Raw genomic sequence first — 16,383 nt, 5'->3', positions numbered from 1 at the left:
TCCACAAATGTTGGATGGCCGATTTTATGTCCTCTTACGTTCACCCAATAAAACATTACTCAGCCCTGCTAACTGTGACTCGCCTTGTCAGTTTTAACAGGCCATTGGATGGAGGGGTGGGGGGAGAGTGTTGTATTTGTCTAATGAAACGGTTCGATGAGAATGTTATTTTTTTATTCGTCCAAACCTACCAATGATAACCCAATTGACCCAATTCTTCATTAGCATAGGGTGGAACTACACTGCCTATTTATTCGGCACGCTGAGCGACTTCCGCTATTTCTGGGTCGGTAACTGACTGAAGAAATGCCTGGCAAGGCCAAAGCTCCCAAGAAAGGCTCCAAGAAAGCCGTGTCCAAAGCCAAGGGCACCAAGAAGCGCAGAAGGTCGAGGAGGGAGACCTACTCCATCTACGTCTACAAGGTGATGAAGCAGGTTCACCCCGACACCGGCATCTCCTCCAAGGCCATGAGCATCATGAACTCGTTCGTGAACGATATTTTCGAGCGCATCGCGGGCGAGGCTTCCCGCCTGGCCCATTACAACAAGCGGTCGACCATCACCTCTCGGGAGATCCAGACCGCCGTGCGCCTGCTGCTGCCCGGGGAGCTGGCCAAGCACGCCGTGTCGGAAGGGACAAAGGCGGTCACCAAGTACACCAGCTCCAAGTGAAGCTCCATAAACCAGTGTCTAAACAAACGAAAACAACGGCTCTTTTAAGAGCCACCCACAGTTTCCACGGAAGAGTTAATGCTTCGTCATTCGACTGCAACGAGCTTGTCTTCGGAGGTTTTTACTGTCGGAGGTAATTCTGATTCTGTTTATATCAAGTAAATTTCCCGGTGTCACCGTCCCAGCCCACTACCCGAACAAGGACATTTTGCCCTCATTTCCGCCAACTTGTCGCGATTTTCTCTTTCACACACGAAGATTTACACATGGAGTGGACTGAGGTCAAAATGTTTGATTTTGCTGATGTTACTTAATTATTGTGAACGCAATGTCTTAACTGCTGTAACCCGTGTGTTGTAAAAGCCCTGAATCCGATTTCAAATCGAGATCACTATAGTTTCACTCACGGTCCTTTCACAGAACAACTAACAGTACAGTCTCTGCTTCGGCAGCAGTTTACAAGTGGTGACCCATCTATGCGTTGTACGTAACAGACTGACCCGATCGCGTTCTGCAAATTGGTGTTTATTCCCATTGGTAACCAGTGGAAATGAAAGTGAAGATTATAATCAAATAATCGCTGATGTGAGGAACTCACACACGGTCGTTATTATAAAAGAGGAGGGACCTTACCACGGTGAAATCCTGCTTACACGCCTGCAGTTGTGTTTGAACTAATGGACAAAGTTATAATCTTGGCGGGTTTTCCATAGTCTGGGGACTGAGGTTAGTCTGGAGGATCTGTCATCCGTTCAGTGGAGAATCGGTCCGCTCGCTGATTTCACTGCTCTGCGTTGCTCCAGAAAGTCCAGAAGCCAGCGCCAGAGAATTTCCTCACTTTTGTAAAATACGGGAGAATTTTAAGGAACTCGGGACTGGGAGGGAGCCCAGGCTGAGAGGCCGCATTGTGCCGCAGAAATAAGTTGTTTCATTTCAGTTAAGGGTCAAGACGTGGCTTGGAGGGACTTGTCTGCTTCAGGTACACTGAATGTACGCTCCGGAGCTCAGCCCTTCCACAGACACTGTGAGTGGCTCTGAAAAGAGCCTTTGTCTCGCCAGATAGATGCTTCGCAGATCTATTTGCCTTTGGGTTGGTGGGTCCGCCGGTTTTCTTCGGCAGCACCCCGCCCTGAGCGATGGTCACCCCTCCCAGCAGCTTATTGAGCTCCTCGTCGTGGCGGAGGGCGAGCTGCAGGTGTCTGGGGATGATGCGGGTCGTCTTGGTTTCTCGGGCCGCGTTTCCGGACAGCTGGAGGATTTCGGCCTAGTCCAGTAGCCAGATAGACCGGGGCTCCGGCACCCACTCGATCAGCATAGTTGCCTTTTCTCAGGTGCTTGTACACACGCTCGGCCAAGGGAAAACTAAAATAAATCAATCGTCCTAAACACGCATCAATAACAACTTTCTGTGTGAACACAGATTCCCTGCATAACCAGTCATTTCATCTCGCTCCGCTTCTGTCCATACAGAATGTGAACTAATTGTACAAGGGCTGATCCTGGGAATTTGTGGAACTTTCTGAAAGTACATCAGATTATGGACGGGTCAGATTTCTCAGACTGTGAGCTGAGCCACGGGAACAGCACGAGGCGCACCAATCTCGGCCTCACCTGGAAGAGCTCTTTCGGCCCCTGACAGGTGGAGAGGGACGAGGTGTAGCACCTCCTGTGAGTGCAGGGAAAGGGCCCGGGGGTCAGGGAGGGGTGAGTGAACCAGGGAATCACGGAGGAAATTATCTCAGCCCAAGGCAGAAAGGGATGGGGATCAGAAGATTTAGGCTGGTGGTGGGATCTCAGCGTACCGGTAACGTGGATAATTCCTCAAACCCACAGATACTGCTCAACCCACTGTGTTCCTCAAACAGATTGTTCATTGCTCCAGATTCCGGCATCGGTTTCCTTTCTCAGGTTGTTACTAGTAAATGCAATAAGCAAGGCCCAGTGTATTTAGCCTTTCAGATGGCTTTCTATAACATACATAAGAGCCAGAGAGCATTGAAATAGGTCCTTCAACGAACTTGTCCATTCTGTGTTGCTAGCCAGCTAGTCCCACCTGTCCATGTTTGGCCTATAGCCTCTAAAACTCTCCTTTCCATGTACATAGCCAGATGACTTTTAAATGTCGCTTGTGTGCCTGTCTCAACCACTATTTCTGGTAGCTTATTCCAAATACACACCAGCTTTTGCTTGAATAATCTGCCTCTTGATGTCCCTTTTAAACCTTTCTCCTCTGATCTGAAAGTAATGCTCTCTTGTTATTATCCCAGGGGAAATGACTATGTATTTTTACCCTGTGTATGTCCGTCATGATCTTGAATCCTTCAATTAGTTCACCCCTATAGCTATGTTCCAGGAAATAAATTCCAAGTTTACACCTCCCCTCCTTGTAAAGGATGCAAAGAAAGAGTGGAAGAGCAAGCAAGGGAGGGCGGATCTCTCTTCACCATTGGAGCACTATACTGGTGTCTGGGAAAGACGGAACAGCTTTAGAAAGGTCTGACTGAAATGGTGCCAGCAATGAGAAACTTCTATTCTGTTGTGGACTCCAGAAGCTGGAGCTTTTCTTCTTGGAACAGAGGACATTGTATAGCAATCTAATTTGTAGGAGTGGAAGACACTGGACTGAAGCTGTCCCTGAACATGGTAAGGTTATGATGTAGTGGTTACTGAAGAAAGGTCACTGGGAAAGGATGGACGGTGCTGTGAGGAGAAGCATTCTTCATTCTCTTCATACCCATCTCCCAGTTGAGAGAGCTGGAATGGTTTGCAGGGACGTGGGGAGAGGCAGGGGAGTAGGACTGACCGGATCGATCTTCAGAGGGCTGCATCCCCAAAAGTGACAGCACACTGAATTTGGGGAGTGAAGAGAATACACGGGATGATTGACTTCATCATCTGTTGCGCAGACAATACCACAAATTTTAAACAAAGGTACCTCATATTCATCCATTGGTTGTATTATATCCAGCTGGTATAGTTTATATTCTACTAGCTCTATTGCACCTTTCTTTATGTTTAATCTTCTGCACTTATATAGTCCAAATTCATGTATATATCTTTCGAAAATTTGAATGAATTGTTTGAGCTCTATGATGAAAAAGCAAATAATTTCAAATCATCCATGCCCAGAAGGTGTGCCATGGTCTAATTTGGTTGTCTCTCATTTGATAGCCTATTTTCATCATATTGATTAAATAGAGAGCAGGTTTAAAGCTAGACAAAACCATGGTTGGCTTAGGGAGTCACCCTGCAAAATGGCTCAGTTTATTTTTGATGATGGTGGCTGTTTTGGTTGTTAATAGATAGTGTGATTTTAGTATGCCAATGCTTCATCAGATGTCAGAATTTTACAAGTATTGGGCGTAGTTTATATATATTAAGAACCTGTTAAGCATGAGTGTGGGACAGAATCAAACGCTTTTTGGTAGTCAGTATAACAACATGAAAGATTTCTGCTTTCCTGCTGAGCTTGATTTAGAAATAGAGAATCTATTATCAGTTGTTTATTACATCCTTTCATACCCTTACAGCATTCTTTCTGCTCTTCTGTAGGAATATTGGTTACAGGTGGAGCTCCAATGTCTGTCCAACTGGCGCAGGTGTGAGAATAGATCACTTTGGGTGCTAAGGGGAGAAGTCAGGGCCCAGGTAGAGGAGATTTGATGACCGCACAATTGGCCCAGGTGCGAGGGCAGATTTCTCTGGGCACCAAGCTGATTTGAAGAGCTTCAGAGCGGCTTCAGGCTGGGCGATGAAATCTGGCCATATTGAGTTGCTGGGTGGTGTGGTGTAGGCCTGGAGCATCTTGCTGCAGCCGGGTCCTGGTGCAAGGTATGATCCACTATTTAGTCAATTTAAATGCCAGCCCAGGTCAGAGGTGACAGCCAATTTTGCTCACTCTCCATGATCTTTTTCCCTCTCTCCAGGGTGCCAGACCCTTTAGCTGTTTTGTTAATTTAAACATAGGCCCAGTTAGGCTGAAATGACAGGGTGCTGGTGTATGGGGTAACAGCCGATTTCACTCTGCATTGTTCTTTCCTCTCTCCATGGCGCTGAGGCTATGAAGACTGTCCCGGCTGCTGTGCTCTGTGCCTAAGCAAGGCTTTGGGCCTACTCCGGGCTTCAGTTCTGAGGACTCAGTTTTAGTTCGGAATGTTGTTGTTTGCATGATTTATAATTTTTTTCTTCTCCTCTTGTGCATTGGGTGAAGGTCTTTTATTTCTTTTCTTGAAGTCGGTTCTTTTAGGTTTCTTGCTTTGTGGCTACCTGTGTGAGCAAGCAAATACGATATGATGGGTCGTGATCATTGTATACTTATAAATCCAAAGCAACACATTGGCGATCAGACAGCACTTATGAAATGTTGCATAATTTATACATTCTTTGATAGTAATTGTACTTGAATCATGAATATTGTGGTTACCTAAGTGAGTGCTGATTGGTTGTGAGATGCATGATGTTGCAATTTTACATATAATTTGTAAACAAGTAATAAGATGATATTGTGATGGATCATTTGTGATTTCTCCTTTAGGTAAGAGATATGTTTTATCTTCTGTCAAGAACCCGGGCACCTTATAAGAAAATTGTTGATATGTATTAACAGATATGGATGAAGGCAAGGAACATTTTTTATGGCAATAATTATGAATATTATCACTTCTGGTACTTTTCCAGTTGTGGGTATTTTTTTATAACCACTTTTAGTCTATCCATTGTAACTTCACATATTTGCATGTCTTCAATTGTGCCTGTGCGTTCTTTTTCCTCCCTAATCCAGCTTGTGTCGTGTTTGCGTGTCACCCCGTTTGACCAGATATTAGTCCAAGAGTTCATTATCACCGTGTTTGTTGGTAATTCTGTGCTAGCGTTGTGCTGAATTTAGTTTAATGGTCTGTATAAACATTTTTCATTGTTCCTGAAAACTGATAATTCTGTTTTCTTCATCGGTGTTTTTCATGTACAGTATCTATTTAGTCTGGCTTTGTATGTACCAAGCTTTTGTTTTAGTGTATCTGTAAATTCTACCTGCCGAAGGGTTTTGGCCCAAAATGTCAACTGTACTTTTTTTTCCATAGATGCTGCCTGGCCTGCTGAGTTCCTCCAGTATTTTGTGGGTATTGCTCAGATTTCCAGCATCTGCAGATTTTCTCTTGTTTGTAAATTCTACAGTGCTTTTGTTAGCTTGATAGTGTCTTGTGTGCATCTTGTATTTCCATAGCTTTTCTTTTATCTCTCTTGCTTGGGTTATCATTGATCAGGTGGGCTATTTCTGCTCTTAAGGTTTCAATTTTGTTTCTTCATCTCTTCTGCCAATTTTGGTGTTCTCACTTCATTACTCAGCTTTCAGTTTCCATTACTGAGTGCCTCTACTTTGGAGCCATTTACACTGCACTGCTGTCAGTGCTGTGCAGTATGATATTGTGTAGTTCCTCAAAAGTTATTAGTATTAAGGCTATTTTAAATATCTCGGCCAAGAGACCTTTTCAGGCCCCCTAGGGATTAATCCAGCTTAATTTTCCTCAAGGCAGCAAACACTTTCTCATATATAATCCACGTACAGTCCAGGACCTCACTGCTGTTTTGCCCCATTTACTTTATATAGACTTGATATAGACTCCCGAGTAAATCCAGATTTTAAAAAAATCACTTAAGATCCCAGTCTCTTTTGGCTCAATGCATTGATAAGCAAACTGATCCTCAAGAGGACTAATTCTGTTCCTTGCTATTCTGTCAACACTCAACTCATGGTCCAATCAGAACCTGCCGAATAACTATCTTGAAACTAATGGAGTTATGATCACTACATGCAAAGTGTTCCATTAAACACACTTCTGTCACCCGCCCTGTCTCATTCCACAAGAGGAGACCAGTATCATAATCTCTCCAGCTGAGAACTTTGCATATTGGTTAAGGAAATTTTTTTGAATATACTTTGCTAACTCTATCACATCCAATCCCTTTACAATATAGGAGTTCCAGTCAATCTGTGAAAAGTTAAAAAATCACCTGTTTTATTTCTTGCAATTGTCTGCAATTCAAAATACTGCCGACTATTGGGAGGCCCATAGTTACATTAATGTGCTCATCTCTTGTTTATTAACAAACAATATGGCAGTATCTATGGAAAAGAGTACAGTTGACGCTTCGGGCCGAGACTATTTGGCAGGACTTTTTATTCCTCAGTAGACAGGCCCTCCAGTATGTCCTTTCTGAGCACTACCGTGACATTTTTCCTCATGAGTAATGTTACCCCTCCTCCTTTAATGCCTCCCTCTCTATCATGTCTAAAATAACAGAACCCTGGAACATTAAACTGCTGACCTGTCCCTCACACAATCAAGTCTCAATAATGAATACAACATTGTAATTCAACATGCTTATCCGTGCTCTAAGTTCATCTACCTTACAATTGTCCTTGCGTGGAAATAGAAAATTGGTCAGAACATTAATCCCACAATGATCAACCTTCGGTTTCTCTCATTGCTTGTAGGGTTAATGTCTACTTCCATTTGCTGCCCTGGCACTCTGGTTCCACACAACTGCAATTGGAGTTGAAATCTGCTCATCCCTCCCCACTGATGTCCCTCCTGGTAATAATCCTTGCAAACAGAACAAGTGCTACACCTGCCCCTACACCTCCTCCCTCACTACCATTCAGGGTCCCAAACAGTCCTTCCAAGTGAGGTGGCTCTTCACCTGCAAGTCTATTGGGGTCATCTACTGTATCTGGTACTCCCAGTGTGACCTCCTGTATATCAGTGAGACCCAACATAGATTGGGAGACCACTTTGTTGAGCACCTACATTCATCCACCAGAAAAGTGGGATTTCCCTGTAGCCACCCATTTCAATTCTACTTCCGATTCCCTCTACTGCTGCAATGAGGACACACTAGGTTGGAGGAGCAGAACCTTATATTCTTTCTGGGTAGCCTCCAACCTTACAGCATGAACATCAATTTCTCAAACTTCTGGTAACTGCCCCCACCGCCTACTATTCCACATTCTTGTTTCCCTCTGCTCCTTACCTTCTTATCACCATCCTCCGGTGTCTTTTTCCCTACCCTTTCTTCCATGGTTCCTATCCTCTCCTATCAGATTCCTTCTCTCCACTCCTTTATCTCCTTTATCTCTTTCACTAATCAACTTCCCAGCTCTTTACCTCACCCTTGTACTTCTTCCTTCCCTCCCCCATCTTCTTGCACTGATTTCTCCCCTTCCTGAAGAAGAGTCCTGGCCCAAAAAGTCAACTGGTTATTCTTTTCTTTAGATGCTGCCTGGCCTGCTGAGTTCCCCCAGCATTTTCTCTGTGTTGCTCCAGGGAACTGCAGCTTACATTGGACTGTCCAAGACAGCGAGTGTCATAGGGTGGTGGCTTGGAATGGACCGAAGTGCAAGACACAGCCACTGAAGTACTAGGGACAGGACTAGGATACAGGGCGAGGGCAAGGACATGGACAGGAAAACCGGGAACCTGGAAAAGGGTTGGACAAGAGAGCTAGGAGCCCAGGCTTGGACTCCGAGCCAGAGACTGGATAAGGACCCAGTACCTGGGTCTTGCCTCTGGCTCGGACCCCAGAACTAGGCAAGGATGAGGCTTGGCTGGCAGGCAGGACGAGGCTGGAGTCTTCAGGCTTGAGGCTAGAGACTAGAGGCAAGGCTTGGCAGGAGACAGGAGGCTGGAGTCTTCAGGCTTGAGGCTGGAGACCTGAGGCAAGACTTGGCAGGAGGCAGGAGTCTTCAGGCTTGAGGCTGGAGGCTTGGCTGGAGGCCAGAGGCTAGAGGCTCCTCCTGGGCAGGGCACGGATCACCACCTGACAGAGGCAAAGGACAGAACCAACTGCAGGTAACGGCAAGATGGCCTGGCTTACCCGACAGAGGCAAGGGTTAGGAAGGGACAGAACCAACCATAGTTTATGGCCTGGCTTACCCGACGGAGGCAAGGGACAGGAAGGGACAGAACCAATCGCAGGTAACGGCAAGACGGCCTGGCTTACCTGGGCGGAGGCAAGGGACAGGAAGGGAGCTAGGTACAGGGTGGCTCCAGGACAAGACTGCAGGCGAGAGTTACCAGCAAGACAAGGCAAGGCTTCAGGCAATGCAAAGCAAGACGAGAACTTCAGGTGAGGCGAGAGTTACCGGCAAGACAAGGCAAGGCTTCTGGCAAAGCAAGGCGAGACAAGAACTTCAGGTGAGGCGAGAGTTACCGGCAAGACAAGGCAGGGCTTCAGGCGAGGAGACAGAAGGCAGAGGAAGGGATACAAGGAGTAAAGACAAGGACAATCCAGCAGCCACGCCCTGGTCTCTGGAGGTATTTATGCAGCCAGCCCCAACGAGCATCAGCTGCCTCAATTAGAGCTCAACAAGAACAGAAACGGGGTAGACAGGAAAACCTGGAGCAAGGGTCGATGGACCGGACCGTGAACCGGAATACGGACTTCATGAACTGGACCATGACAACGAGACCATCTGAACTCCAGAGAATTAAATGATGGACATGATATGGACTCTGCAGGGGTCTCTAATGTCTCAAGACAGGATGACAGTGATGTAATAATATATAGCACACTTCCAAATATTCTCCAATACTCCACCTTCCTGCAGATCCAGAACAAACATGCACCCCCTTTTATTAAATATTCCAGCAACAGCGATGTAAACATTATACCTATGATTCACCATTTATTAATTTCCAATAATTCTGTCTGACCTTCAGTGTGTTGCTTTGGATTTCCAGCGCCTGCAGAATTTCTTTTATTTATAATTATACAATGATCACACCACCTCTAATCACATTAAACAGGATCATTTATTTAAATATAATCAACATGATTGAGGGAATATCATATCTGACCCTGTTCATGTCTTATCCTGTAATATATTTGATGTCCATGACAAAGCTGTTAAATCTTTTCATATGTTTACAAAATAAGTGGCTTTTTGCTTGATTTCAGAAGGTATCGTTCTAGGAGGGAATAGTTTATGCAATTACACTCCACAATGTCCAAAATGGGGTAATGATTCAGGAATTATTATTGATAATCAGTAAAATATTACAATTCAATAAAGCTCCTGTCAAGTAATATGAAATGGTGTAAGTTTGTGGACAATACCTGCTTCCTGTGTGGGAACAGAGCCCTCACCTCTCTTCCAATAATTGGTTAGGATTTTGTTATTTAGGGTATATTTTTCCTACCTTGAGATATACACTCACCTTAGCTTTATTTCCTGAGTTCAGAAGTAAACGAGGCATTTCAGAAGGAGATTGTTTTTGCATCAATGTTATTCCCATTTTATGGTGTCGCAAGTAAAAGGGAGATTAAAAATGTTGATGCAGCCCTAGAAAAAGTAATGACACTGCTGAAGCCTTGGGAAATGTAACAACAGAAATGTTTACCATGTGTAAGGTGGTTCTTCAAAACCATTTTGCATTAGCCCTTCTCTTAGCAGTTAAGGGGGAACAGGTGCAGTTACTGTATAGGCAGGAAGTGTTGTTGTGGAAGAAAATATCCAGAGTTGACACTGTATTGAGCAAGGAAGGGTTAATGATCTTCAAATGTAAAATCAAAGTCTACTGTGACTAATGTACTCTGTGCTGCTGACAATGTGCCTTTCAGTCAGGCTGATTAAAATAACAATGTTTGTATTTGTTGTTCTAAGAATCATCACATGTCTGATATACTCCTTTAGCTGGTCTGATATACCCTTTTGAGAAATTAACACTGAAGTAAATGTGTAACTGCTCAGGGACATATCCTGCAACTTTGGTACTCAGCAGAACTGCCATTGAAGTTCCTCCTTCTGATTATGTGTTTTCCTCTCGTATGCTTGGGATATAAATAAGAGCGTGACCCGTTGCCAGACAGTCTCACGATCTCCGCGTTTAGGAGGATGGGCTCTCCATGATATCATGCTACAATAAAGATGTTCTGAAGCGATCTCTCTCCGTGTCTGAGTGTTAGTTCTTTTTCCGCAATGACAGTTGTACTTGCATACAGTACTGTGAAAAAATTTTAATCACATAAAAAAAATACACATACACAGTATATATAAATACACACACACATACACACACACACACACACACACACACACACACACACACACACACACACACAGAGCTAGGGTGCCTAAGATTTTTTGCACACTACTGCAGTAAGTTTATGTACTGCTGCCACAAAAAGAAGATTTCATTACATATAAGTGATAAAACTGATTCTGATATGAGTCTCTAATGTATGCTGAGAGTGGAAAGTGGAATCATGATTGTGAAAGGGTGAAGGAGCAGGAAGCATCAGAGACTTTCTGCAATGACTAAAAAAAACCAAATTGTTTGGAATCAAGTTACCGTACCTGATGTCTGAGGGCCGAGTGTGTCTGATTCCGCATCAAACCCTGGTACTCCTCCTCTGCCATCTGTCCTACACTCCTCCCACAGCACTCCACCCATCCCATTCCTGATACCCCTTGCTCCCACTCCACATTGAGAAAGACAGTACTGTGCAATAGTCTTAGTCTATATGTATGTGATTAAGACTTTTGCACAGTCCTATCCCTGACAAATATGAAGACATACTGTAAATAATTTGGCTGATCATATTCATTAAGAATCAGCTGAAATCATCAATCTATTTGCACAGTTTTGCATATGGGTTGTCTGCCAGGTTGATGTCGTCCTTCATTGATTCTATTATGGTTATTGGATTTAGTCAGTATGCCTGCAAGAAAATGAACCATTGTATATGGTAACATATATGTACTTTGATAAATAAATTTACTTTGAACTTTGAAATGATGAATGGAATTTCTTTGACTGGATTCATTTAAGTCTCAGAAACTGGGGTCACTCAATATTATGAATCTTATTATTCACAGTAATATACCTTTTCATAATTTACATCCTTATTACTTGCTTAAAGATGATCATTAACAGAATAGTTCAAACTCACATAAGTGTGCCTACTAAACTACTTAATTATGACATAATCCTATGATTACTTTGTAGAATATATATACTTCAATATTTCATAACCCATCATTGGGATATTTTCTGGGTAAGGTATGATCTGTGCCAAAAAATGGCCAGGTTACACTTGAACCAGAATGAGACCAATATCTTTGCAGGCAAATTGCTAAAGCTGTAGGGCAGGGTTGAAACTAATATGGCAGGGTCTGGGAACCAGAGTGATGAGGCAGAGGAAGGGGAGGTTGGTGTACAACTAGGTGCAGTGTGTATTGAGACTGAGGAAGGACAGGCAGATGATAGGGTAAATTGGCAGTCAGTGGAATGAGCAGGTGTAACAAAGGGGCAAAATCTAAAAGGGTGATGAATACAGCACTGAAGCCGTTATATTTGAATGCCCGCAGTATGTAGAATAAGGTAGATGATCTTGTAGTGCAGTTAGAGATTGGCAGGTATGACATCATGGGTATTACTGAGTGGTGGCTGTAAGAAGATCATAACTATGAGCTTCACATCCAGGGATACACATTATATCGAAAGGATGGTAGGTAGGCAAAAGGGGTGGGGTAGCTCTGCTAAAATTAAATCAAATCCTTAGAAAGAGGTGATAAAGGTTTTGGAAGATGTAGAATAGCTATGCACAAAGTGAAGAAACTACAAGGTTAAAAAATATCTTGATGGAAGGCCTCCAAACAGTAGGCAGGATGTGGGATCAAATTTCAAATACGATATAGAAAAGGTATGTGGAAGGGGCATGTACGATAGTCATGGGGGATTTCAACATAGACATAGATTGGGAAAATCAAGTTGGTGCTGATTTCCCAAGAGAGGAAATGTATAGAATGCCAACAAGATGGCTTTTTAGAGCAGCTGGAAGTTGAAACCTCCAAGGCAGAAGGCAATTCTGGATTGGATGTTGATAAATAAGCCAGATTTCTGACTAGGGAGCTTAAGGTAGGAACTCTTAAGAGGTAATGATCTTAATATGATTGAATTTTCCTTGCAGTTTCAGAGGGAGACACTAAAATCAGATGTATCAGTACCACAGTGGTGTAAATGGAATTACAGAGACATGAGAGAGGAACTGCTCAACGTTAATTGGAAGGGAAGACTAGCAGGGGTGATGTCAGAACAGCAATGGCTCGAGTTTCTCTGAATGACTCAGAAGGTGCAGAATAAATTAATTCCAAAAAAGTACTCTGATGGGAGGATGAGGCAACCATGGTTTACAACAGAAGACAAAGACAGAATTAAAGCAAAGGAGAGGGCATAGAGAGAGAGGATTGTGAAGCTTCTAGAAACCAAGAGAAGGCAGCCAAAATGCTTTAATGAGAGAAAAAAATATGAAGTTAAGCTAGCCAATAATATAAAGAAATCACACCAAAAGTTGTTTTTTTTTTCCAGAAATATAAAGAATAAAGAGCTGATAGTGGAAAATGACACAGGAGAGGATAAAGAAATGTTGGATGAACTGAATAAATATTTTGTGTCAGTCTTCACTGTGGAAGACACTATGCTGGAAATTCAAGTGCCAGGAGAAAGAAGTGAAGGTCATTAATATCACGAGCAGATGATTGGGAAATTGAAAGGTCTGAAGGTAGATAAGTCACTTGGACCTGGTCTACAACCCAGGTTTCTGAAAAAGGAAACTGAAGAGATTATGGAGATATTAGTAATGATCTTTCAAGAATTACTAGATTCTGGAGGACTGGAAATATTTTTTTAAAAATACTCTGCTCTAATTTTATTCTAAAAATGGAGGGAGGCAAAAGAAAGGAAATTATAGTGCAGTTAGCCTGATGAAGATGTTAGAATCCATTATTAAGGAAGAAGTTTCAGGGTACTTGGAAGGGGAGGCTGGGGGAATGGAGGCATACCAGACATGAGGGTGGCAGTAATGGATTATTCCAGAGTTGCGGTGGTGGTGGATGGGTTGAGGGTCCAGTGGAAGTTCACAAGAAGGATTCCGGGACCAAAAGGGTTAATGTACAAAGAGTGTTTGATGGCTGTGGTCCTGCAGCTGGTGGAGTTTAGAATGAGGATCAAGAATATTGAAAGGCTGCGATAGAGTGGATATGGAGGGGATGTTTCCTATTGAGGGAGGTGGGAGGTCTAGCACAGCCTCAGGATAGAGGGACATCTGTTTAGAACACAAACAAGCAGGAATTTCTTCAGCCACTGTATTGTACATCTGTGAAATTCTCTGCCACAGTCAGCTGTGGAGGCCAGGTCAATGTTTATATTTAAAGGGGAGTTTGATGGGTTCTTGGTTCATCATGAGTGTCAAAAGTTATGGGAGGTAGGCAGGGGAATGGGGTTGAGAGGGAGAATAAATCAGCCATGATGCAATGGTGGGTATATTTGAGGTATCTATCTACACCTCAAGTATACCCAGTCACATGGCCTCCCCAATGTAAGGGGCAGAGAATTCCAAAGACTGTACACTTAGACATGGAATTCCAGAAATTTCCACACATTTCCATTTGAAATGAGAGGGCCCTTATTTAGCAGCTCAGACTGTGGGGCAAGGGATACTGATCCCACCTACCGACACTCCAGTGAACTTACACTGAGGAGAGACCGATCACACGCTCAGATTGTGGGAAGGTGCCCATTCTTGACTCCAGTCAGGTCACACTGAGGAGAGGTCATTCACCTGCCCAGACTGTGGGAACCCATTCAGTCATCCAGCCCGGTGGCACACTACTGGGGAAAAGGTTTAAAAAGGCTGCATGCTGTATACTTAACCACCACAGTTTTGGAAAGAAGAGGTAAATTCAAAAGTGACTGCCAGTGAATTTACAGCACACCTTGTGTTCAGTCAGGAGATAACTCAGTCCAGTTGGTCCCTGCCAGTGTTTCTGTTCCACGACAGTCCATTTAAATCCATCCCAACTGTTCACCTCTAATTCTTCCAGTGGTGTTGGGATCCAAATAGTCACCACACAGTGGGTGGAGTGGTTTCCTTTGATGTGGAAGACTCTAGCACTGCTCATAAGTTTGAAATTGTCAGGGGCCAGAAGTAGCCATAACTAGGGAGAAAATACTTGGGAAGTTGAAGGTGAGATAGGTCACCTGGGCTACACTTCAGGGTGCTGAAAGAGGTGGCTGAAGAGATTGTGGACGTATCAGGAATGACCTATCATGAATCAATAGATTCTGACATGATGTCAGAGGACCGTAAAATCACAAATATCACTCCACTCTTCAAGAAATTATAGGCCGGTTATTTTTACCCTAGTGCTATTGGGAAGATGTTGGAGTCGACCGTTAAGGATGCGGTTTCGGGTTAGTTGGAGGCCTATGATAGAACAGGCCAGAATGGACGACATCGGGTCACGCGTAACCCTGTTGTTACATGAAGCGTCTGGAGATAAAATTCCCATTCATTCCTGATGAACCCGGTAAGCCCATCAGAGAGCTGCCTTATTAACCAATGAACAGAGAGCAGAAAGAAAAGCGCCGAAAGTTACTGCCAGCTAGTTCCCCGGATGATCGAAAAGTTGAAAATCCCGCCGAAAGTTGTTTATGATCGGTAGCCTACAAAAGTATGTGTTTGACTCATTAATTCAGTGAAGATATATATTACAGTAACAGGCGGAGTGTTTTTTAACTCACCAGTTTGAATGTTTCTGATCATTTAGCTTCCAAAAGTGGATGCAGTTTATATTCGCGGTCGAGGTCGGTCTGTGTATAAATATCATCAGTTTAAAATGCGGTCTAAGGTGACTTGGTAACGTGAAAAAAAGGTTTTGTTGTGAAAGAACCGGAATCCTAGCATCTGAAAACTCTTTTGACCCCGTGAACTTATACGCGACTAGAAATAGGACTGGTTAATAAAAGGGAAACTGCATGTATTAAAACCCAATCTCCAAAACAGTAACAACCGAAAACTGGAAACCATGCCCACAATAACCACCTGTACACGGCAGTGGTGTGGGACAACGACACTTGGATTGTGGGGTAAGAGGTTGTATCTGGCGTTTGCTGCCGATGACCCAAAGGCACAAAACTGCAATTTTTCCATGTTGGAGTTCGAGACCAAAAGGGACATTCGAACAAAACACCCACAAGGAAAGGTCAGAGGGGAATGATGCGTCCTCAACACGAAAGGATAACAAACTGGAACTCAGAGCCCTTTTCTCTGCCGGATTAGTGGCTCTGAAAAGAGCCTTTTGTTGTGCTTGGTGCCGAGGTCAGGTTTAGGCGCGCTCGCCGCGGATACGCCGGGCCAGCTGGATGTCTTTGGGCATGATGGTGACTCGCTTGGCGTGGATGGCGCACAGGTTGGTGTCCTCAAAGAGCCCCACCAGGTAAGCTTCGCTGGCCTCCTGCAGGGCCATGACGGCCGAGCTCTGGAAGCGCAGATCGGTTTTGAAGTCCTGAGCGATTTCGCGCACCAGGCGCTGGAAGGGCAGTTTGCGGATGAGCAACTCGGTGGATTTCTGGTAGCGCCGGATCTCCCTCAGAGCCACGGTGCCGGGCCGGTAGCGATGGGGCTTCTTCACTCCGCCTGTTGCCGGAGCGCTCTTGCGCGCCGCTTTGGTCGCCAGTTGTTTGCGGGGAGCTTTGCCACCGGTCGATTTACGCGCTGTTTGCTTGGTCCGAGCCATTGTCCTTCAGCAGTGCGATCACAGCCTGAAATATCAGGATTGAAGTGTCAGAGCAGACGCTGGGTCTGGCTTTTAAAGAGTTGATGAAGGGCCGCCCAGCTCCCTCTGATTGGTTGGAATGGAGATGTCCATCA

The 16,383-nt window shown here is 44.2% G+C and overlaps 2 protein-coding genes across 4 annotated transcripts; one reads left to right on the top strand and one right to left on the bottom strand.

Annotated features, from left to right (window-relative positions):
- Window positions 1–295: 295 nt before the first annotated feature.
- LOC140204980 (histone H2B 7-like) lies at window positions 296–11,450 on the top strand. Of its 2 annotated transcripts, none has more exons than XM_072272023.1 (2): window positions 296–805; window positions 5,207–11,450. In XM_072272023.1, exon 1 carries the CDS (start codon window positions 307–309, stop codon window positions 670–672), a length of 366 nt encoding a protein of 121 aa, XP_072128124.1. In that variant the 5' UTR covers window positions 296–306; the 3' UTR covers window positions 673–805; window positions 5,207–11,450. The 2 variants fall into 2 exon arrangements, with proteins under 2 accessions (XP_072128124.1, XP_072128125.1); XM_072272024.1 differs by having other exon boundaries at window positions 296–3,603.
- Window positions 4,174–16,345, bottom strand: LOC140204977 (histone H3). 2 transcript variants are annotated; one of them, XM_072272019.1, is made up of 3 exons: window positions 15,255–16,345; window positions 9,888–10,673; window positions 4,174–4,938 (listed from the first exon to the last, which is right to left on the bottom strand). In XM_072272019.1, exon 1 carries the CDS (start codon window positions 16,247–16,249, stop codon window positions 15,839–15,841), a length of 411 nt encoding a protein of 136 aa, XP_072128120.1. In that variant the 5' UTR covers window positions 16,250–16,345; the 3' UTR covers window positions 4,174–4,938; window positions 9,888–10,673; window positions 15,255–15,838. The 2 variants fall into 2 exon arrangements, with proteins under 2 accessions (XP_072128120.1, XP_072128119.1); XM_072272018.1 differs by having other exon boundaries at window positions 9,888–16,345.
- Window positions 16,346–16,383: the final 38 nt, after the last annotated feature.

The sequence above is a fragment of the Mobula birostris genome, chromosome 11, assembly GCF_030028105.1.
Source record: "Mobula birostris isolate sMobBir1 chromosome 11, sMobBir1.hap1, whole genome shotgun sequence".
Classification (NCBI taxonomy): Eukaryota; Metazoa; Chordata; class Chondrichthyes; order Myliobatiformes; family Myliobatidae; genus Mobula; species Mobula birostris.
Note: the sequence above shows the minus strand (reverse complement) of the source record. Positions and strands in the feature narration are given on the sequence as shown.

Coding starts and splice junctions, on each gene's coding strand:
- LOC140204980 (XM_072272023.1), top strand. CDS start 307: ATGCCTGGCAAGGCCAAAGCTCCCAAGAAAGGCTCCAAGAAAGCCGTG.
- LOC140204977 (XM_072272018.1), bottom strand. CDS start 16,249: ATGGCTCGGACCAAGCAAACAGCGCGTAAATCGACCGGTGGCAAAGCT.